The sequence below is a fragment of the Lycorma delicatula genome, chromosome 11 (genome assembly GCF_047948215.1).
Source record: "Lycorma delicatula isolate Av1 chromosome 11, ASM4794821v1, whole genome shotgun sequence".
NCBI lineage: Eukaryota > Metazoa > Arthropoda > Insecta > Hemiptera > Fulgoridae > Lycorma > Lycorma delicatula.
The window spans coordinates 39,633,621-39,656,912 of NC_134465.1; the positions used below are offsets into that span (position 1 = coordinate 39,633,621).

Genomic DNA, 23,292 nt, shown 5'->3' on the forward strand with positions numbered 1-23,292 from the left:
CAAACAAGATTAAACAGTGCTTTTCTTCTCTTAATATCTATATCGTTATTAAATAATATTTATTATTTCTAATCGTATTCGGGAATATTTTAAAAAGTAAGAACTAGTTTTCAGGGTCAAAAATATATTTATCATATCTCTGATTAGAATCGCTAAATAATAATAATTAAAAGTAATTTTCTGTAAATTACAAATTCTTATAATACCATATTTTATATACTCATATATATTACTAATTACGAAATATAATATTTATTTATATACATACGCACGAGTATATATTACTTTTCGTTGTACGGTGGTTGCTTTTCCTTGTAAAAAAAGTAATTTATTCCTAAAAAAAAAGTAAATAAATAAAGAGAAATTCACTTACATCAAATCAAACCCATATAACAGAACTTTTTCAAATTACAAAGGATACTATTTGATACTACGAGAAATGACCTTATTAGCCTTCCGTTGTCATTTCTAAGTTACACAATTCATGTTCTTCTCACCATTTTCCCCTCCAAAAAAAGTTAGTGAATTTCGTATGTATATATATATATATATATATATATATCGGGGAGAAAATAAAAATGAAAATTTTATTAAATTTCAAACCTTAGTGGTTAAAAAAACGTAGCATATTAAGATCCGTTCACTAGTTGAAAACAAAAATTAAGAGCAATGCTTTTCATAATCTCATAACCCGCAATAATACTCGATTGAAGTTCGAGTAGTTGCTGATAAACTATTCCGTAAAATTCATTCTGTATTGTGTATCTGTTGTATGAGGTCAATATAAAATTTAATAATCTAATTGCAAAATATTTAATTTAAAATGTTTCGATGTACGCTTACAAAATTACCTAAACGAAATGGAATACTTTTAAAGAAATGTTTCAAAAATTATCATTCGTTATTTTTATTTATTTGTATTTATTTGTATTTTTTTTTTTTTTTATTTAGCTTTAAAATTTTTTTTTAATATTTTATTAAAAATGTTATTACTAGCAATTGTAATTTAAATTTTTCCGCCGTGTAAAAGTCAGACGGCTTGTAACACTAACAGGAAAAAATACAATAAACCGAAACAATTTGTGACAATCATTTCATAACCGTTCGATGTTTTTCTCGAACCAAAATTGCTCTATACATTTTTTTAAACTTACTGCAACATCATTCCCCTTTCGTAAAATGATTTTAAGATTTTATACTGTTAATCGAATACTAAATCGCAATATACTAGCGTCGATTGAAATTTGAAATGTTTGAAGGAAGGGGTGCTTTTAGAGATTTTCTTTTTTTGTTGGAAATATTACTAATTTAAAAAAACGAAATAAAAAAGTAAAAAAAAATATATCCTTCGCGGGTTTTATTGTGATTTGACAACCCCTAACTCCGTATCACCATATGCCCTTCAACGGATTAAAAAAAAAAATTAATAGAATCAACGACTCATGTATAGAAGCCGTTCAATGAATTTCGAGTTTATAAGTCAACCGTTTAATGAGATACTAAGATTTTAAAAATATGTGTATGTGTGTACATACATACACACTTTTCTAAGCTGTGTTATACCGGATCTCCATGTTTCACGGCCCCTGAGTCAAAAAATAAATTAAATGTGTGTGTGTGTGTGTGTGTGTGTGTGTGTGTGTGTGTGTGTGTGTGTGTGTGTGTGTGTGTGTGTGTGTATATACATACACAAACAAAAACACACCCACACAAAGGATGTTAATTATGGATGGAAAACTTTACACAATGTTTCAACAGTTAAACATACGAAAATGAAATTTAGTGATTTCTCTGATCAAGAATTTTAAACGGATCGAGTGGGCTGTGACAAATCATTTTAGAGTTCATTAAAAAAAAAAAATGACGTAAAGAACATCCTGCTACGACAACCTTTTTCCAAAACGGCTGCCATTTAATATTTTCATAGTTATTTTCATAAGAGGTCTAGTTATTACCTATTAAATAATTACTCAGCTATTAAATACTAATCAAAAAAAGATTAATTAAATATAATTTAGCAGGCAATCCTACCTCAAAATGACATATTTTTCCGTATAAGGTACCGACGCTTTTGAAAATATCTGTAAAAAAATTAAACGGTCGTTTTTTCAACTATATATTTTAAAAACTATTTGTCACAACCTATTTCCGTTTAAAATGTTTAAGTTACTCCTCGATGGTGGGGGGGAGAGGAAGAAGCCTCATGTGGAGATTTTCTACCGAAAAATAGATCGTTTTTAGGTAGACGCATTTCTTAGATTTCATTTTTATATTTTTAACGGTTGAATTTATAACCGAAATACTTTTACAAATAAATATCAACAAATTTCCAGGAATCGATTCAATTAGATCTTGTTATTTAAGGAATATCGCAGATGAAATTACCCCTTAAGTAGTTCATTATTTTTTTTTTTTACGGAAAAGGTTTTTCTAATTTAATGAAAGCGGTCGTAATTAAACATGTCTATAAAAATTGGGATCGTAGATCGTCAGGAGATTATACACCGATCACTACCGTATCGATGTTTATAATGAATCGTCTTAATAAATATTTGAACGATTATAATTTACTAAGTGATTGTCAGTTAAGGAGTCGGTAACTTGCTTGTAAATTTTTGTAACTATATTAACGACTACTTGGATGACGGAAATCATGTTTTAGCCGCTTTTATTGATTTCAGCAAAGCATTTGACACTAAATCGATCGATCTTGATATGATGATTGAAAAAGATTGGAGTGGAAGGACCTTATTTGAAAGTATCTGAAAATTATTTAAAAAACAAGAATTTTGTGGTAAATATCGGTTCTAGTTTCAGTGATACCATTGAAATTGACGTCGGAGTACCTCAAGGAACTCATTTAGGGCAATATTGTTCTTATTATACGTAGTTAAATGCTACCGCGAACTAAAATGCTGTAGTCTACACTTATGCGGATGACATAGTAATCTTGGCCGATCATAACTTGTTTAAAACAGTTGAATCATATCTTCAGGAAAATTTTATTTCTTTTATGAAATGAATTTCTGAGATGCGACTTTGCCTAAATAAAGATAAAACGGTTGCGGTTTGCTTCAGAATCGGTCACAAGCTTTCTAATAAGCTCCTTGATTATCAAAGCTCATGATTGTAATTGTACTGTGAATGATAACGAATGCGATTGTAAATTTTACAAAATGTAGACGAATTTATGAATTACTTTAGACAGTAAATTAAAATGGAAAAGTAGTATAATAAATCCACAAAAAAAACTTCATATTTGCTAGTAAAGTTTACTATCTCAGCTTCAAAAATGATTTTGTTATGTAAATCGAGTTTTTGAATCGCTAATTAGGTATGGAGTTGAAGTACGGAGTTCAACGGCAAACTGTTAAATTGAAAATATGAAAAAAGCTCAAAATAGAATAACTAAAATAATTTTGAGTAAATACCCGATACGATGCTGTGTCTACGCTATCATATGTAAATTTTTATCAGTTAATATGTACCCAATAATATGTTACCCAATAATTAATGTCTGGTAATTTTTTTCTAAGAAAGGGAAATTTTGTTTTGTGAGACGAAGTTGGTAGCGCTACTCAACCGGTATAGACACGGAAGTGTGAGTTGAATCTCCTTGAGCTATGTAAACTTATGTGCTGTTTCCGGTCGTGTTACGAACAAAATGTCTTTTACCATAGAAAAACGAGTTTTCATTCTTGAACAATATTTTACTACGAAATTGTACGCGAGTGTAAAAGAATCATTTCAAATTAAATTTGTTGGTGTTCCTCCGCCAGAAAAAATATCAATTTCTAGGCTAGCAAACCGATTTCGAGAGACAGGTAGTGTTTGCAACAGAAAACGTAGCGGTCGACCAACTCGCTTGACTGATGACGTTTTAGAGAATGTGAAAACAAGATTGCTCAATTCTCCACGGAAAAGTTAACGAAAACTTTCCACGCAAGTCGGTTTGTCATATTCGAGTGTTCAGAAAGCCGCTAAAAAATTGAAATTGTATCCGTATCGCGTACGACTAGTCCCAGAGCTTCAGCCTCCAGATTTAAACAAGCGATTGCAATATTGCCGTTGGTTTAGGTCTCTCGTAAATGATAACGGAATCGAATTTTTAAACACAGTGCTCTTTAGTGATGAACCTTGGATCCATCTCGACGGTTATGTGAACAGTCATAACTGTCGAATTTGGGCGGTTGAAAATCCTAACGCTTTACAAGACAAATCTTTGCATCCTGAAAAAATTCATGTGTGGTTTGCGATATCTCGTCATCGTATACTCGGACCTGTATTCTTCGAACAGACAGTAAATGGTGAAGTATACTGGAATATTGTGCGCCAATTTGTCCCTCAAAAACCCCTCAAAAATTTGTCTGGAACCTCAAAAACAGTATTGCTGGTTTCAGCAAGACGGCGTTCCATGCCACACGTCTCGAGAAACCGTGGATTTTCTGCAAGAGTTCTTTGATGAACGAATAATAAGCAAGGGCTTATGGCCTCCAAGGTCCCCAGACCTCACATTTCCTGACTAATTTTTCTGGGGCAATATTAAGTTCGAGGCCTTCAAAAACAATCCTCACACTACTGATGAACTTAAAGTCAATATTACAGACTTAATGACGAATATTTCCAATGCGACTCTGGTTTCTGCTAATATGCTGAAAAGAGTCCGTGCGTGTATAACCGCAAGGGGTGGGCATTTTGAGCATATTCTTTAACAATTATGTAAGTAATAGCTTTTTATTAAATCTCTTTTGTAAGTAATAAATACATCTTCTTATTCCACCTAAATTTCCCTTTCTTAAATTACATTTAAAATTGGGTAACAGGACTAAAAATCACTCTGTACGTTCCACATGAAAAAAAAATTATCGAACTAGGTATAAAGATCTATTTATTGTTTTTAAGTATAATAATTTATATGGTAGAAAGTCACTGAAAGCTGTTGTTTCCAGTTTATATAATATGTTACCGAAAGAGATAAAAGATATGACAAAAAAGAAGTATTACGGTTGCTAGCCTCTGAAACTAAATATCTGTTTATCTTAAAGCGACAAACGGTTAAATCCTTTAATATTTTATTTCGATTGAAATATATATTTTTTTAGTTTTTCAAACATGGCAACGTTTCGTATAATAACTAGTATATGTCATTTTAAAACAGCTCACCAAATTCCAGTTTGATTTCCTCGAGTGCTTTCGTCTATTCTGCCATTTTCAAGAGGAGTATAATTATGACTAACATATATATAATTATAATCTTACGTAGTTAAATATATATATATATATATATATATATATATATATATATATATATATATAAAACAATTGATCGTCATTTTGTTAAAATTCCACAAAAGTCTTAAGTCTACGTGACTACGTCCATATTGTAATAGTTTCTAAATTATGTTATAAGATTATAATTTTATATATGTTAGTTATAATTATACTCCTCTTGAAGGTGGCAGAATAGCCGAAAGAACTCGAGAAAATCAAGTTGCAATTTGGTAAGCTGTTTTAAAATTATATATAATATATATTTTTATTGCAACCGCTTTTATAATTAATAGTATTTTTATTATAAACTTAGTAGTTCACGATTCTGTACTGTTTTTCTTTTATAATAAACTTAGTAGTAGATATTATTTTTTATTAACTTTCTTTATCGATATAATTAATCATTAATACATTTTGTTCTGTATTTGTATTTTTCTTCGTTAATGTATTTGTACCGTACCGAACGGCTACTTGCCGATAAGTCTTAGAGCCTTGGTGAGATCCGAATATAAATAATCAGAAATAAAGGTTTTCTATTCTATTCTGAAAACGTATTCGAGGGCTCCGATATTTTGTTAACATTATGCTCGTATATTAGTGTAATCTATATACAGTTTAGATTAATTTTTGACACGACAACGATGTTTTATCTTCATTAAATTCTGCAATGGCTGAGGAAGTAAAATTGCGTCCGGACGATTTAAAATTACGTATTTAATACGATTAAAATGTGAATATTTAAGTAGTTAATCGGTAACGTAGTAGTATTTCATGACGTACCCTTTAAATTCCAGTGGTTAATAATAATAATAATAATAACACCAGGTTTTCCTCCTATCTGAATATCAGTTCTTAAAATCAAATCTATCCGTTTTAATCGTCCTTTTCATTGTGACTCACGATGTTTTTATCGTTTTTTCCTCTTTAATACTTCCTTTTAACATCTTATACGTTACGCTGAAAGGAAATTAAGTAAAGCTGTTTTTATTTTCCTCTATAGTTTCTTTGGTCATATCTTTACGACGTGTAAGTTAAAACTACAGTATTTTAGATGTAACATTGGTGATCTCGTGGTTAGAATTCCCATTAATGATAACGATAGTATTTCTGTTACCTGTAAAACAAAATTTCTTGGTGTTTTATTAGATTACAATATTCCTTTGGATTATCGAATCGATTTCGTACGCGATGAAATTAAACGTACCGTTTTGCTTTAAATCATCATAATAAACCGCTAAGTTTGTCATCGTAATTAAATATTTATTAGGCCTGTTTAAAGTATAATACCATCTCTTCGAGCACCCTCAAAAAATCAAAGCGTGTTGTCAAATTACAATTTGATCCCCCGTAAATATTTAAAAAAATTAAATACGTTAATTTATCCTTACGTTTATATTTATAAACGTGCAATTTTGTAAAAAGAACGGTCACTTATTAAAAAAAAAAAAACCAGCAATATTTGCCTTTACCGATCCAGAAAACGGAACTAGTTTCGTGAAATTCAACACGATACTTTGGCTTATTATTAGAAAGGGCATTTTTACCCTTCCGTTGCGTTTTTACTGAACAATGTTAAAAATCTTCACACCGATTTATTTAAAATACAATTAAAAGGTTTTCTTTTAAGGAAACAATATTACTGTGTCGATGAATTTTGAAATAATACTAATTAAAAACAAATAAGGTTTGTTTTTTTTAATTTTTTGATTTTTTTGGATCTGAATTTTCTTCATCCCTTTCAACGTGTAAATAAATATGCGCTCGAATAAGTTTCGTTAACACCTGATTCGTTATTTATTTTATTAATTTTATTTTGCGTGTTTAAATTTCAAAAAAACTAATACGGGCTTAATCGCGTGTAATTTTATGTGTAATTTTATTTTATAATTAATCGTTTATTTTGTGATGCTGCTGCACTCGAGGTTTTTCCGTTTTTTTTTTTTATCCGTCCAGTCAAATGCCGGGAAATTTTCCTTTTTTTATTCGTGGAGTAACGTAGCTCCTCCTTATGCAATCTATAGGTGTCCCAAAATGAATTGATATTTTAAATTTGTCGCCATTTTTTCGCGGTAAAACCAGAGTAGAAATTTTTATACACCGTTATCAGTAAACATCGAAGTTAAATTATTGAAAAGTACATACTTCAACGACGCTTAGAAATTGTAAAAATAACAATTTAACTAGTTTTGAAAAATATCATCTTTAGCGATGAGGCATACGTTTCTTCTTACCGGCTTTGTCGATAAACAAAATTACCGAATTTGGAATCAGAAAATCCAAAAAATATCGAATACTTTCCTATACGACCTCGACAAGTCACGGTTTGGAGCGGATTTTGAACCGGGAGATCGACCGAACCTTACTTCTTCTTCGAGAAAATGAAAACGGAGATCCCGTTACCCGTCAATGGAATTCGATGTCGTGAGATGATTTCAAACTTTTTACGGCCTGAAATAAACGATATAGCTGCGAAAGACGTGTGGTTTCAAGAAGACGGTGAAACATGCCACAATGCCGATGAAACCGTGCAGTTATTTCTAGAATTTAACTATCGTGTTATTTTTCAGCGAGGTGATGTGAATCGGCCGCCAAAATCGTGTGACGACACCGCTGGACTTTTTTATTTGCTGTTATCTTAATGATTAAGTGTAAGTGGATAAACAAAAACGATCGAAAACCTCAAACAAAAAATTTGACAAAACATTACCGATATTTCCCGGCAATTACGTTAACATGTTTTTGAAAATTTTGTCAAAAGGGTGAACGTGTGCAGGCAAGTCCGGGGTGCTCATTTGTCAGATGTTTTGTATTATACATAACCTCCGTGTCAATAAAGCAAAAATATTATCGGTTATCAAATAAAAAATCTGTTTTATTAAAAAATTAAAATATCAGCTCATTTTCGAACACCTTTATATAAAGTACTATCTTCGATTAGAATAAAAGATATTTAGTTCTCCTCGATTTTTATAACGTGTGTTTGGCCAGAACAGTGCTAAGTAAGTGGTTACCTTTTTAAAGTTATCGAGTATTTTGGAATTCGCATGGTTCGGTAAGCGGCTTCGTATACGGATTTTTTTGGGGGCTTTTTCCTATACGATAAAGCTTAACTCGATCTGAGATGTTACCGTTTAAATCTAGATCGTATATCTGATTTCTTCTAATCTATACTATTATGTAAAAAGGAACAGAGTTTTTCTTTGTTCGGAATAAACAAAAAAACTACCCCATCTTTCGCAACCAAAGTTTTACCCATGTTTCTTGGCATAACTGAGAAGGTTTTTACATATATCTCATCTCGAAAATGTATACGAGTATATATATTATAATAACAAGACATATTTTACTTATGAATATTATCATTATTAATTTCTTGGGTTAATCAACCCACTATACAAACTTATAAATTAAATACAAGTATAATGGATATACACATATGGTGGATTGGTTAACCCAAGAGATTAATAAAGATAATATTACTAAGTAAAATACGTCTTCTTATTATAATTAATTCTATCCAGTCAAGAGGAAAATAAACTTAAATAAATTACATTTAAGTTAATAATAGTGGAGATTTGCCGATTGAAACACAAATTCTAATGAAGCGAATTAGTGAACTGTGAGCAGGGTTTGAACTTAATGATTCGAATGAATTTATATACATAAAAATGAATGTTTGTCTGTTTGTATGTCTCTTATGCTTTCCTAAACCGTTCATCCGATAGCGATGAAAGTTTGGGGAATGGTTGGACGCATGCCAAGGAAGGTTTCTGAATTAGTTTGGACCCGCTAGGTGGCGGTGACGTCGAGATATTTCGAAAAATTGTATTTACGGTCCGATTTTCCTCATATTCAGAATACATGTTACTTACATGGAAATAATTATCTCTGCAAAAAATGAACCCGCTAGATGGTGCTGGGGTTGAGATATTTAGAAAAATTATATTTATGGGCCGATTTGGTTCATATTCAGAATATGAATATTAGTTAGGTGAAAAGAAATATTTTTGCAAAAACTATACCCGCTAGGTGGGGCCGGTGTCAAGATATTTACGAAACAAACAAATATACAAACAGACTTTTTTATTCTATATATATATATATATATATATATATATATATATAAAAGGCATGTTCCTGTGTGTCCGCTAAAGACCAAAAGACTAATGAACCGATTTACGCACGGGCAAAAGGGAAAAAGGGGGAAATGGAAAACGGGGAAAAGGGGAAGAGTGAAAAAGAAAATGGGAAAACGGGAAAAGATAAAAAGGAAACTGTGAGAGGGGGAGGGAGAAGGGTGAAAGGGAGAAGTTGGAAAGAGAAAAGGGGAAGGAGAATAAGTGAAAGGTAAAATTTGTGAAGTTCAATTTTTTTATCAAATTTTCAATTGTGTTCATTCAAACTCTCTCTCTCTCTCTCTCTCTCTCTCTCTATATATATATATATATATATAGCAATAGCGAAGCATTGCCGGGTCTGCTAGTAATATTATAAAAATAATAGAATTAGATTTACATTAAATAAAATAATCTTTATCTATACTATTATATAAAGAGGAAGAGGGCTTTTGTTTGTTCGGGTTAAACAAAAAACTACTCGATCAATCGCAACCAAATGTTTTCCCATGGTTCTTGGGGTAACTGAAAAGGTTTTTGGATATTTTTCATCTCGAAAAATTTCTAAAATATATATATATATAGTACTGGAGATTTACTGGTTAAATCACAAAATTTAATGAACTGTGAATTGCGCGAGTGTCTATCACTGTATGAGCTGGGTTTGAATCGAATGATTATGAATATTGAAAACCGATTTCTAATTTTTTTGAATTTCCAAGTTTCAAGGCTTAAATTGGTTTTTTGAATTTTTTTGAAACCTTATTATTTTTTTAATTTCTCGGTAAAAAAATTGATTTTTGGTGAGTGTAATTTTCACATCGATAATTTCTAGATTTTTTAAATTCGACCTTGAAAGAGATGAAAACACGTAAAAAAAAAATTTTGAACAATGATTGTAAATTTTCCCGGTCCCGACTACAATAAACGAGATATTCAGTAGATTTGGGCTTCCAAATACTCTTCCGATAAATATTTAATTAGGACGGCGGCCTCAAGGTAGAACCGAAGAGCCGATGGCTTTAAATGTGATTACAGCATTCGGATTCGATATATCGACTTCTCTACTTTCCTTATAGCATTTACTACGATGTTTATAGTGTTTACTACTCCACTATGATGTTTATATAGCAACATTTAGGTGTATATTAAAACTTTTATTCTTATATTAAGCTTTATTACTTTATTTTTATTTATCAAAAAAGAAAAGTTATTAATTTATATTTCTTTCCTGTTCTTTTCCACAGAACCGCATTAAGAAAAAAGAATATTGGCAATTAAAATTCTGAAGGTGACTTTTAAAACATATAAAGAGGGAAATCCGAAATTGTGTGGGTGCTTGTATTCAAAATCGTATATGAAAACAAAGGAAAACCCGATTGAATCTAGTCTTAAGGAAAGGAAAACAAATAATTCAGTACAAATATTCGTTCATGGATGTAAGTATATATTATTCTTATGCATTTACTCTTTTTTACAGGTTCCTAACCTTTTTTAAGTGTAGAATTAGATTATTATCCTGCTTTCAGCTATTCTATTTGATTCATTTTTTTGGTTCTTTTATTTTACAGAAAACTTTAACCGTGGCCTTAAAAAGCCCAGAAAAAAATGTTCTGGAGCAACACCCCCCTTAATTTTAGCTACGCGCCGCCAAAAAAAATTTGGTAGCGATTAGTGGAGTAGTTTTTTATTTATCCCAACAAACAAAAACCTCTCTTTCTTTATATAATAGAATAGATATAAATGTATAAATTTCAGAATATGAAGTAGTCACAGTTATTTGATTTTTGTTCTGTATGTGGAGATGTTCTTCATTCCAGGTAATCCCTATTAAAATAGCATCTTTCTTTTCTTATGGTGTATCGATAATCCTTATTTTTGGTCGATTTAGAGAACGGATATAATAATAGATTATTATTAAAAAAGTTGATATATCCAAATGAAAATTTTAACTGAAAGAGTCATTAAAACGAAATTATTGTAACAGTATTACAAAATAAAGTTTTTTTTTTTTTTAATAATATTTTTACTTACAGTTTAATATATCCAGTATTTTTTTATTATTTTAACCGCTTTTTTTTTATCCGTGTAATAAAATTTGTCAATATAAATAAACAACAGAATAATAAAATAAACACGCTAAGTGTAATTACTTTAGCTATTTTTCAGAAGTTAATGGAATACGGAACGGAACGCAAAAGTGGCGGGAGTTTCAGAAATTCTCCCTTCGAATCGCAGAGCCTGGACAGTGTCCCTTGCTACTATATGATTCTGTTAATCGGGTGTGTTTCAAGGGTTTAGTTTAATGTCGGGTCTAAGTTTCAAGTTTTGTTATATTTTATGGACGGATTTGTGAATAGCGTTCCATATCCGTTTGGACCAGCGTTCTCAAACCTATTTCTTGGTCCGACCGCGAGAGACTAGGCTTTTAAAACCTGTGCTCCCGACGTGATTCCCCTTCAGACCGTCCACTGAAATCCTTTCGGTGCTAACGCTTCATAGGCTAGCAGGAATACGCCACAATGGGGCCCTAATTGTTTGGAGGGAGCAATGCGGCCCCTTCTTCAGAGGGAGTCACAATTGCTGATTGAATTTAATTAATTCAAAGTATTGACATTTTTTAAAGTATGGATAAAGGAGAAGATCTTCATCTACTTTTTCGGTGGCTGCCCTTCATGTTGCTTCTCTGCTGGGCTCTTTTTCCGGACTCCAGTCCGTGATATCGGGTCGCGTAGTGGGTCTTCTTTCTTATTTTTCTTCTTCTTCAGATGACCTCTTCGTTCTTCTTTGGCCTACACTTTCCGAGACTCGGCAGTAATCGAAATTACATACCAATAACCTTGATGTTTCCGTGGCCCTGAAAGGCTGAACGGGGGAAAATGCAGGTTTCTTCTTTCTTCGTTCTTCTATGCTGTTGGTGGCTGCTGGGCTGGTAACTGCTGGGCTTGTTCCCTCTTCTTCGTTCTTGAAAGGAAAGGAGATAGGGAACTTACAATTGGGGTAAAACATGATTAGCGATCGCAGTTTGGGAGCGGCGATCGCCTTAATGGAATAAAACGTAGCGCCATAGTTATTCCTGCGTTTGATTAATACCGATAATGCTGCTACGAAAACAAAAATTACTGGATTTTTCCACATTTAAAAAAAAAAAAAATTATTGATTTCTATGTCGGTGAGTAGCTCTTTTGATATGAAAAGCGGTTTGTCGCAGTATCGGTTATTTTTTACACGTTCAAAAAATGACATATTCAACAGAAGTTAAAGCAGAATTATCATTATCATCGCTGTATTTTCATCAATCGCATAAATAACTAGAATTTGCCGATCGCATTCTTTTTTCCTGAGCGAGGTTCTCCGTGATGTCGCCGTGTTTTTACATTTTAAAGCAGTAGAATCGTCGATGTGAAAATGGAGCCGTTGACAGCTCTTGCATCACTCTTTTTAGTGCTATGTCCTGTCGTAGATCATTTAATTAATACTTGTTAATACCTAGAATAAACATACAAGAAATTCTGTAAAAAGATTGCGAGGAATAGTTTTAATACAAAACACTGTTCCTTACCCAGAACGTTTCCCTTTTTATAATAATCTAATAAAATCGTGGTTCCACTAAGCAGCTTAGGAATAGTGAAAGAAATTATCGTTAATAAGCAAAATACAGTTCAATATTATCACTAACGTATGCAAATATACTGTTTAATAAATATTGTATAATCAGATGTAGCAAATATATTTATAACAAGATTTTATTATTTTAGCGAACTTGTTGGGGTACTTTGAAGTAACGAGAAGATGCGTTTGTAATTTTTTCCACAAATATATGGCTGCAAGGTTTTTCTTTGAAACGCCTCAATAAAACGTTAACCTTGTCGTCATTATTAAATATTTTTTATTTTTCTTCCTATACCGTTTCTTTAGGCTATCAAAAATAAGTAAGAACGAACTTTTTATGATGCAAAGACTATCTTTCAAGGGCTATCTTTCTTTTTCTGTTTAGCCTCCGGAATCACCGTACGATTCACAGTGATTCACAGGACGATATGTATGAGTGTAAATGAAGTGTAGTCTTGTGTAGCCTCGTGAAGTTCGTTTCTAAGATGTATGTTTAATTGAAAATTAACCGCCAAATAACACCGGTATTCACGATGTAGCATTCAAATAATAGCCTTGGATAACTAGGATTTGAACCTTAGAACTCTCGACTTTGAAATCGGCTGATTTGCGATGACGAAAAAACAGGCAATCTTATCGTTGTTTGATGCCTATGAGTATGAATCGTACAGACCGATATTTAGAAAATTAAATACGTTAACTTATCCTGAATTTATATTTACGAATGCGCAGTCGCAGCCTTTGCTAATAAGTATGAGCATTTATTATAAGAAATAACAATGTCTACTACTATCAAATGAGGCAAATGAACTGTTTTTGGGGGTCATTCGTCTCAATATTTCGGCTTATTGCCATTTTTAATAAATTTCACTTATACTGATCTGTCGATGAATTAAAAAGTTTAAAGTCTAAATTTTTTTCATCTCCTTCAACAGGAGATGCAAAAAACCACCCGGGTGGCATTTGCATCGGCCACATTCTGATAGAGGCCAAACTGATGACTGTTTGGTGTTATCAGGTTTAGAGGGTCTAAAAGATGACCTCCGGTAAGGCCCTTCATGGCTAGGAACAGGGGGGGTGGTGTGGCAACTAGGATCATCACACAAGACAGATGTCTTCCCCTGTGGAGTCAGGACGTTGAAAAATGCTCTAATTATAAAAAAGGGATAATAATAGCACCTACAACTTCTTTTAACTGACAACCAACAATTAACTGGTAAATTCTGATAAAATTAGTATTTTCTTATCTAGTTGTCCAGCCATTATGGGATTTGAATAGTTGATGAAACAGCGTATAAAAAATAAGAACTTCATAAAATGTAATGAGAGTCATCAAGATACATTATTATCAAGGTGGCTAGCTGGGTTACCAAAATTAAAAAAAAAAAAAAAAATTATTTGAATGCATGTTGGTTTTCAGCTATGAATGAATTTATTTGTGTCGATCAATTTTATTTTGTTAACCAATATTTTTATTATCATTTACTGATAAATTTAGCAATGTTATACACATAAATTATTATTATAACAAAAAACATTCCATATATAATTCAATATTTTTAGACTTGTAATACTGTACAGATGAATACTATGAAATATTTATATTGTAGCACACAATTTTAATCATTCACTCATTATTATTAAATATGATACAACAGTACAATGAATATTAATATAAAAGATGAAATTTTTATATATGTATTTATACATATATATATATATTTATATATATATAAACATTGCTATAAAATGTTTCTTATCCTTTCATTCCATATTATGCTACGTTTAAACAAATATAAAATGTGTTCGATATGACGTATTCATGAGTAAATGAAGATCTCTACTTTTTTATTCTTTTATTCTATCCGACTTTTATTTCAGCTTTAATTTTAATAGTTCAAGAATATAAATATTCTACAACTCTGCCGTAGTGTGTGTGTGTTTATATGTATATACATATACATATATATTTATTTATTATGTATATAGCCAATTCTTTTTGTTCTACAAAAATATATATTGTTAATGTCACAAATGATTTTAACCTATTCTCATATATTTTTTTTTCAAATAGACTTTCCTTAATCCACTACAATTTGGTTTAGGATGATTTGTCAAAACATTTACATTACGAATGTACTTAGCATTCCTAAGTGATTCTAAAATATGGCACATCAACCAAATTATTAAAATAAATACATATTAAATTTATAAAATAATTGTTTGCATGTTGTCAAATATTAATTCTTTGCTGACATGACAAGACTAGAATAATTTTGTTTTATCTATTATTTTATAATTTATTTATATCGGTTCCGTCGTTTACTTATACATTTCATAATCAAATGTTTCCTGACTTACTTATGAGTGTCTGACAATGATTTGGCAGCCCATTTTTATATCTTGAAATATCATTCTGACTTTTTTTAGGAAGCCTCAAGAGATGATATATTTTAGATGGGAATATGCAGAAGCAGAGTCTATATTTATATATATATATTTTTTTTTTTTTTTGACTTCAGTCATTTGACTAGTTCGATGCAGCTCTACAAGATTCCTTATCTAGTGCTAGTCGTTTCATTTCGGTATACCCCCTACATCCTACATCCTACATCCCTAACAATTTGTTTTAAATATTCCAAATGTTGCCTGCCTGCACAATTATTTCCTTCTACCTGACCCTCTAATATTAAAGCGACTATTCCAGGATGCCTTAATATGTGGACTATAAGTCTGTCTCTCCTTTTAACTATATTTTTCCAAATGCTTCTTTCTTCATCTATCTGCCGCAACACCTCTTCATTTGACACTTTATCCATCTGATTTTTAACATTCTTCTATAGCACTACATTTCAAAAGCTTCTAATCTTTTATTTTCAGGTAGTCCGATCGTCAATGTTTAATTTTCATATAAAGCTACCCTCCAAACATATACTTTCAAAAATGTTTTCCTGATGTTTAAATCAATTTTTGATGTTAACAAATTATATTTCTGACTGAAGGCTCGTTTCGCCTGTGCTATTCGGCATTATATATTGCTCCTGCTTCGTCCATCTTTAGTGATTCTACTTCCCAAATAACAAAATTCTTCTACCTCTGTAATCTTTTCTCTTCCTATTTTCACATTCAGTGGTCCATCTTCATTATTTCTACTACATTTCATTGCTTTCGTTTTGTTCTCGTTTATTTCCATGCGCGTTCTTGCATGGACTTCATCCATGCCATTCATTGTTTCTTCTAAATCCTTTTTATTTTCAGCTAGAATTATTATATCATCAGCAGATCGTAGCATCTTTATCTTTTCACCAATTTAATTAGTATTATTTAAAAGTTCATCGACAGAGCAATATTGTTTCTGTAAATAAGATTCTTTTAACGGTATTTTAAATAAATTGGTAGGAAGACGTTTTAGTCTTCCTACCATTTTATTAAAAAAATGTTAAGTCATTTATTAAAAAAGGTAACAGAATCATAACGCCCTTTCTGATAATCCGAAGTATTGCGTCGAGTTATACAAAAGTAGTTCTGTCATCAGGTTCGATAAAGGTGGATATTGTTATTTAAGAATAGGCGATAATTTTTTGTCGAGAAAGATTTCACATTCGTAAATATAAACGCAAAGATAAGTTATCGTATTTAATTTTCAAAGTAGCAGTACGCTCGATTCGTACTTATCGGCACCAGATAACGACCTGACAGCCCGTTTTGGTATCTTAAAAATTCATTATGACTTTCTGAGAGAGCCCGAGAGATTACTTTTTACTTTAGATGAAACTTTACTTAAGCGTAATAAATATTTAATAAAGAAAAATCTCAGGTGTCATAATATTGTTACGCTCGAAGAAAATGCGTCCAATAAATTTCAGTTTTCATCAGAGATCGCCCCTTTTCGTCATATACGAACACCAAAGGATGGACCGATAATTTTATTCCTTAGATGCTAACGTATTATACTTATTTACTTGTAGATTTACTGCAATTAACTAATGTTATTAATTTTTCGATTAACAGGAAGCGGCATGGGCGATCCTCTTATGCAAGGAAACAAGCTCCGATCAACAGACTTCGTTAGAAGAGTTCGATAATGAAAATCATCATTTAGATCATTGTATACAGCAACATTATACCGATCTAAGTAATAGCCACTATGGTCAGTATTGTACCTCTTTCATCCTACATTTTAGATATCTGTTTCATATGTTTCTTCTTTTCTGCTGTTCTCCTACATCGCCTTCTAAAACCAAATTCATAATTCATTCGATGTACGTATATAACAGCAGTTGTTTTTAATAATATGATTATAATGTAAATTCGTATAATATAGTGTTTTATTTACCGGATGTTTCTTATTTATAAGGCTTAGTATTACATTTTTATTAGGCTTTTTTTATTACGTTTTCACCTTATTTTTTTATTTTTTCAAATCGTTTGTTTTTTTACGTTCTCTGGGTAATTTGATTTTAAGTTATTACTCGTTAAAGTTTATAAAGCTCAGTTGACGGACAGATGGAGATGGATCACTGGACCGGCCACTGGCTTCTTCCTACATACAAGGTGTGTGATAATAGTAATGAGATTGACTTTTTACTTACCAAAGTTTTAATTTTTTTCAAACAACAATATTATCCCCTTCAAAGTAGTTCCCTTGAACTACTTCAATATTATCCCCTTCAAAGTAGTTCCCTTGGGTAGCTATACACCGGCGGATCCATTGTTCCCACTCCTGGTAGCAGCGCTGGAAGGCTTCAACTGGTAGGGCTTTTAACCGGTCGGTCACAGTCTTTTGAATGTTCTCCAGAGTTCCAAAATGACGTCCTTTTAAGACACGTTTCAATTACGGAAAAAGGAAAAAGTCACAAGGACTCAAATCAGGTGAATAGGGGAATTGAGGAACCGTAGGAATGCGTTTTGAGGTCAAAAATTCCGTGATGGAAACGGCCGTGTGAAACGGGGCATTGTCATGATGAAGCATCCACTTGTCTGCAATGTCTAGTCTCACGCGAATCACTCTTTTTCTTAGCTTTTCAAGGACACCTTTGTAAAACACTTAACATAAAACACTTGGTTAACAGTTTTCCTGGAGGAACAAATTCTTTAGGCACGATACCCCTATTGTCAAAAAAGCAAATCGGCATGGCTCTGATCTTTGATTTGCTCATTCGACATGTTTACGGTCGAGGAGATGACGGAGTGTGCTACTCTTCTCTTTGCCGCTTTGTTTCAGGATCGTACTCAAATATCCAGGATTCATCACCTGTGATCACACGACTGAAGAATTCTTGGTCGTTGTCAATCCTCTCAAGAAGATCAACGCACACGTTTCTTCGATTGTCCTTTTGTTCCGTTGTGAGGTTTATCGGCACCAATTTCGCACAAACCTTACACATGTCCAAATCGTCTGTTAAAATTTGATGTACGGTGAAAGCGTTTAAATTTAACTGTTCACTCATCATCCTTATTGTTAAATGACGGTCTGAACTCACAAGAAACCTCACACGCTTAATGTTTTCGTCAGATTTTGTAATGAAGTTATATAGATATAACTTCTATAGTTAAATGGATTTTTTTATAAGTTATATAAATAAGTTGAAGGTCTCCCTGAGTGAGGTTGATCTTCAACGTGTTCCTGGACTTCCAAAAATGAATTGTACCGGCGGAAAAGTTGTGCTCTTGATTATCGATGTTCCCCGTAGGCCTGTTTCAACTTTTCAAAGGTCACACTTGCAGATTCCTCATGTTTAACACAAAACTAAATTGCACAACGTGACTTTAAATTCCGATGCTCCATTTTTGTAACACACAACAAAAACACAACTTCACTGATGGCGCTGTCAAAAATAATGTGTTGGCTGAACGGAGTTGAAACTCGTACTGAGCATGTGGAAGGGATGAACAAACCGGTCTAGCACAGACCGGTAAACACAGCGTTGCCAGATCGCTCGCAGTGTTACCAATTTCATTACTTTTCTCACACACCTCGTAAGTGATGTCGTGATAGACGATCGATCCCCTTCAGTGTCCTATTAACAGTGGCAACACTGCTTTAGACATTCCAGGGAGAACTACTGCGCATCCGTTGTGCATTTATGCTTCCTAAATTTTAACCTGGGGTGTTATATTTGGAATTCTTTCTATGTGTATAAGGCAGACGGCAGGAAATTACCGCCATTTTTAATATTAAATAGGAAAACGATGCCCACAAACAAAAAATCTGATGTGATAGTTCGTGCCCATGCGAATGCCCTGACGACTTCCGAAATTATTGAAGAACGGGTAAATTCCGGGTGGAACAGAAGACCAGGAACTCTCCGAAAACCTAAAATCACGCTTATAACGGATGCATTTAAAGGACATTTAGCGATTCAGTGATAAAAAATTGTGACTCTGTGATAACCACGGGCTGTGTGACCGGTCAACTCCATCCACTTTATGAAACCTTTCAAAGACCGCGTAACAAAGAATACGAAAACCGTTTATATTCAGGAGACTGTCCTGTAATGCTTCCGAAAAATAAAAAAAAGCAAATTCTTCAACGATAACGGGATAAGTTTATATCGTCCGGAATAAAATTCCAAATGAAATAACATCCCACTCGTTTAAAATATGCGGCGTGACGGATGCCTTGGATGGAACTGAAGACTACTTAATTTGGAACAATGATGACTGTGAACCGCTTCCAGAGACGATAATGATAGTGAAAACCAGTGTTTATCTGATTTTAATTAATATTTATTCAAATTAAATAAATTATATGGAATTATTTTATGAACTGCGACTTTTTATTTTTTAAATTTATTTTTACTAGTAATTAACATATCAAATTATCTAATTTTTTTTTATATAATTCTTTGGAGAAAATTATTTTTTTTTACAAAAATATTCTTTTAAAACAAATCTTATTATTGTCTTAATTTTTTCAAAGATTGTTTTTATTTTCGAAAAATAAGAATTATTTAAAACTGTTATTACTTAAGTAAATTATTAATTATTAATTAAGGAAAAATGAAATCGATTTGTTTATACAAATGAAACGAAGTATCTATGCCAGCGTTTAAAATATTACATTTGTTAACGGGTAAAAAGGATTAAATGTTGAAAAAATCTAGTAAAGGAATAAACAATTAATCGAGGAATAACATTAATCGAAGTAGTTGTTCATGTTACGATTAAAAAAATTTACATACCGATTAGAAAATTAAAAATTTTCCGTTTTTATCTGTTCATTTTCTATTTTTTCTCTATTTTTATATTTGGGATGTGATCGTTTAGAGAATGGAGTCGATATATGTTAAGGCATCGATTCGATTCCTATCTTTTTTACTACTAAGGTTTCTGGGGTACGAGTGGAAATAAATAATACATTTTCAAGTAATTTATTAAAGCGTCTCAATATTAAAATATGCATAATATAAACAAATTACCTATGAAACTATTATAAATAAATAAAACGATTTGAACCGATAACTGTTGTAGAAAAATAATAAATTTATTTATTTCTACGGCTGTATTATAAAGTTTGAATTACGCGGCTGGAACCTGAGGGTCATTATGAAACAGATTTTCATCTCATACAGATGTTCAACAACAAAAAAGCCTATTCTTTTCAACCACGACCGATCAGAAGCGAGTATTGTTTAATGTATCAGCTGTTTTTATACTTAACCGTATAGCGCTATAGCTCCAGAAGGGAAAGTATTGTAATCGGTCCGATTTGAGCGCATGGGGTTTTTACTGGATCTCTTGTTAAAGCTTTGACGTCTAACGTACCCAAAAAACCGAATGAAAATTTTCCACATGTTAATGATCTTATGTACGTGTTTCGGTGTCGGCCTTTAAATCACCTTATATCTCCAGAACTACTGGACCGATTTTTACCAAACTCGGTCAGATTACTTCTATATACGGGGCATTGATGCCATTAAATTTTCATCAGGAACTCCCGGATTCGAATCCCCCGGGTCAGGTATGACATTTTCACACCTAAAAACTTGCCGTTTCCATCTCATCCTCCTCCGAAGCAATATCTAACGGTGGTCCCGGAGGGTTTAAATTATACTAGCAGCAGAATTCATTTTATTTCGATGATAGTAAATATGCATATATTTCTATAATTTAATTATTTTTTTTATTACTCTACAAAAGAATCTTCTAAGAAAACAGCGATTTGTATAAAATTACTCAACATACGTTAAAATATAATAACGCTAAGAGAATAAATACTCGTCTTTTGTACATTTGGGTACTGTGCATTTTTTCCTTCACCAGGACTGCTTTAAAAAAAAAATCTGTCATCGAAATAAAATGAATTCTGTCGCTAGTATAATTTAAACCCTCCGGAACCACCGTTAGGTATTGCTTCGCTGGAGGATGAGATGTAACGGTAAGTTTTTAGGCGTGAAAATGCCATGCCTGACCGGCGGATTCGGATCCTGGACTTCCGGTTGAAAGGTTTAATTTTTTCCTAATTAAATAATATAATTTAGTGAATGTAATATCTGAAGGCGGGTCTGTAGTGCGTTGTGGCATCCCCTCCACTGCTGTTAACATCACTCAGCGACTTCTCACACCGTAGTATTTTATTCCAAAAGTCACATCAATTAATTTGCAATGACTTGCATCGTAACCAGTTATGACGTCACTGTTATAGCAACCGAAATATGTTCTTATAATTTATGATTACAAATAAAATTATTTACGCCTAATATTTTGTTCAAGATGTATGCGAAGTAATTTATTTATTTCTTGAAAGTATATGTTTTTTTTCAGGTATATTAACTAGGATTTTGCTATAAATAAACGAAACAGTGACGTAATGCAAAGTATATGAAACAAGTTGTTTATTAAAGGCTATAATATCATGATTTTCTTTGGCGTGGCGTAGTTATTTACGAAAATTATCTTTTAATACCGCATACTAATTACTTTTTTAGCAACCAGTAGTAAGTGTTTTGCACGCCGGGGATAGAGGAGGCAAGTAGAGGCAGCTTTGAGGGAGGACCCGCCTTTAGATTTTACATACACTTTAATAATAATTAAAAATCAAATTTAATTGGATTTTTTGTTTCTTTTTACAGTTGATGATGGTCAGAACTACAATAATAATAATAGTGAAACTAGCACCTGTATAAATAATAATAATAATAACAGTAATACTTTTAAACAAGAAAAAATATGTTCTAATATTATTTCATTAAGGTCGCCGACAAACAACAGCGAGGAATTTATTGATCTTGATTATACTTACACTAATTTATTAGCACAGTATAATCATCACCCGCACCACAATAATAATAATAACAACTTAATTATATCATCTTCGCAATCACAGCCCCAAGAATCCACTACAAATCATGATTACAGTTCTGCCAGCGCAAATGAACCGATTCACCACCAACACCACAGCCATCGTAGCGGTCGACATCATCATAATCACCACCACCACCATCATCATCATCAGCACCATCTTCACCACATAGAATATGGCGATGGTCAGTAAAAAAAATTGTGTTTTTATTATTTTTTTAATATTTTTTGTTTATTGTTATCAAAATTTAGTACGTTTCACGAGGTCGAATTCCGGGTAATTCAAGCTTTGTAGAGTATTAGAGGTGTGAAACAATCGCAGAAAATGTTATTTAATCCTGGAAAGACCACCATGAAGGTACTGAAGGGCCGTTTGGCCGCTACGCGGCGAGTCCGTCTTTCGATGACCGGCCATGCTATTCGTTGTCTCGTTGATACGGTATTTGGGTGTACTTCTTGATGAGAATTTCAGATTCAAGAAGCACTATTATAATATCGCTAAGAAGGCGTGTGATGCCTTCTTCGGCGTTCTACGCCGGTGGTCCACGACGATCGGGGTGTACATTTTAAAATAATGAAAATTTTGTATAAGGTGTATGTGAGGTGATTTTACTTTACGCAGCACCTGTTTGGGCCAACAAAATGAGATATAAAAGATACCGAGATATTCTGTTGAGGACTCAGCTTCTCCTGTTACTTACTGTTACTGTTATTTAGTGGGGGCTATAGGACTACTTCACGTGAGGCAGTTCTAGTTAAAGCGAGTGTTAAACCGATTGACGTCCTTGCGTCGGAACGACAGTTACGTTACGCTGCGAAGAAGTCGGGTGAACTGACTGCGCAACGAATTCGGAAAATAGAGAATTTCGGGACAGGCTGGCTCGATTCGGTTTGACTGACTCGGGTCAGTGTCCTCGATGCTTAGTATCGGATGATGCATATCATGTGCTGTACGTTTTATTTTTTATTTTTTTTAAAAAAAGAGGTGGAG

At 32.5% G+C, this 23,292-nt stretch overlaps 1 protein-coding gene across 3 annotated transcripts in view; it reads left to right on the top strand.

Annotated features, from left to right (window-relative positions):
* The window catches only part of LOC142332341 (uncharacterized), a 117,745-nt gene that overhangs the window by 69,594 nt on the left and 24,859 nt on the right, over positions 1 to 23,292 (top strand). For all 3 annotated transcript variants that reach the window (XM_075378737.1, XM_075378734.1, XM_075378735.1), the window contains exons 2-4: positions 10,634 to 10,825; positions 17,010 to 17,148; positions 22,073 to 22,486. In XM_075378737.1, the coding sequence (XP_075234852.1) occupies positions 10,820 to 10,825; positions 17,010 to 17,148; positions 22,073 to 22,486 (559 nt within the window). In that variant the 5' untranslated portion in view covers positions 10,634 to 10,819. The remainder of the gene's footprint in view (positions 1 to 10,633; positions 10,826 to 17,009; positions 17,149 to 22,072; positions 22,487 to 23,292) is intronic.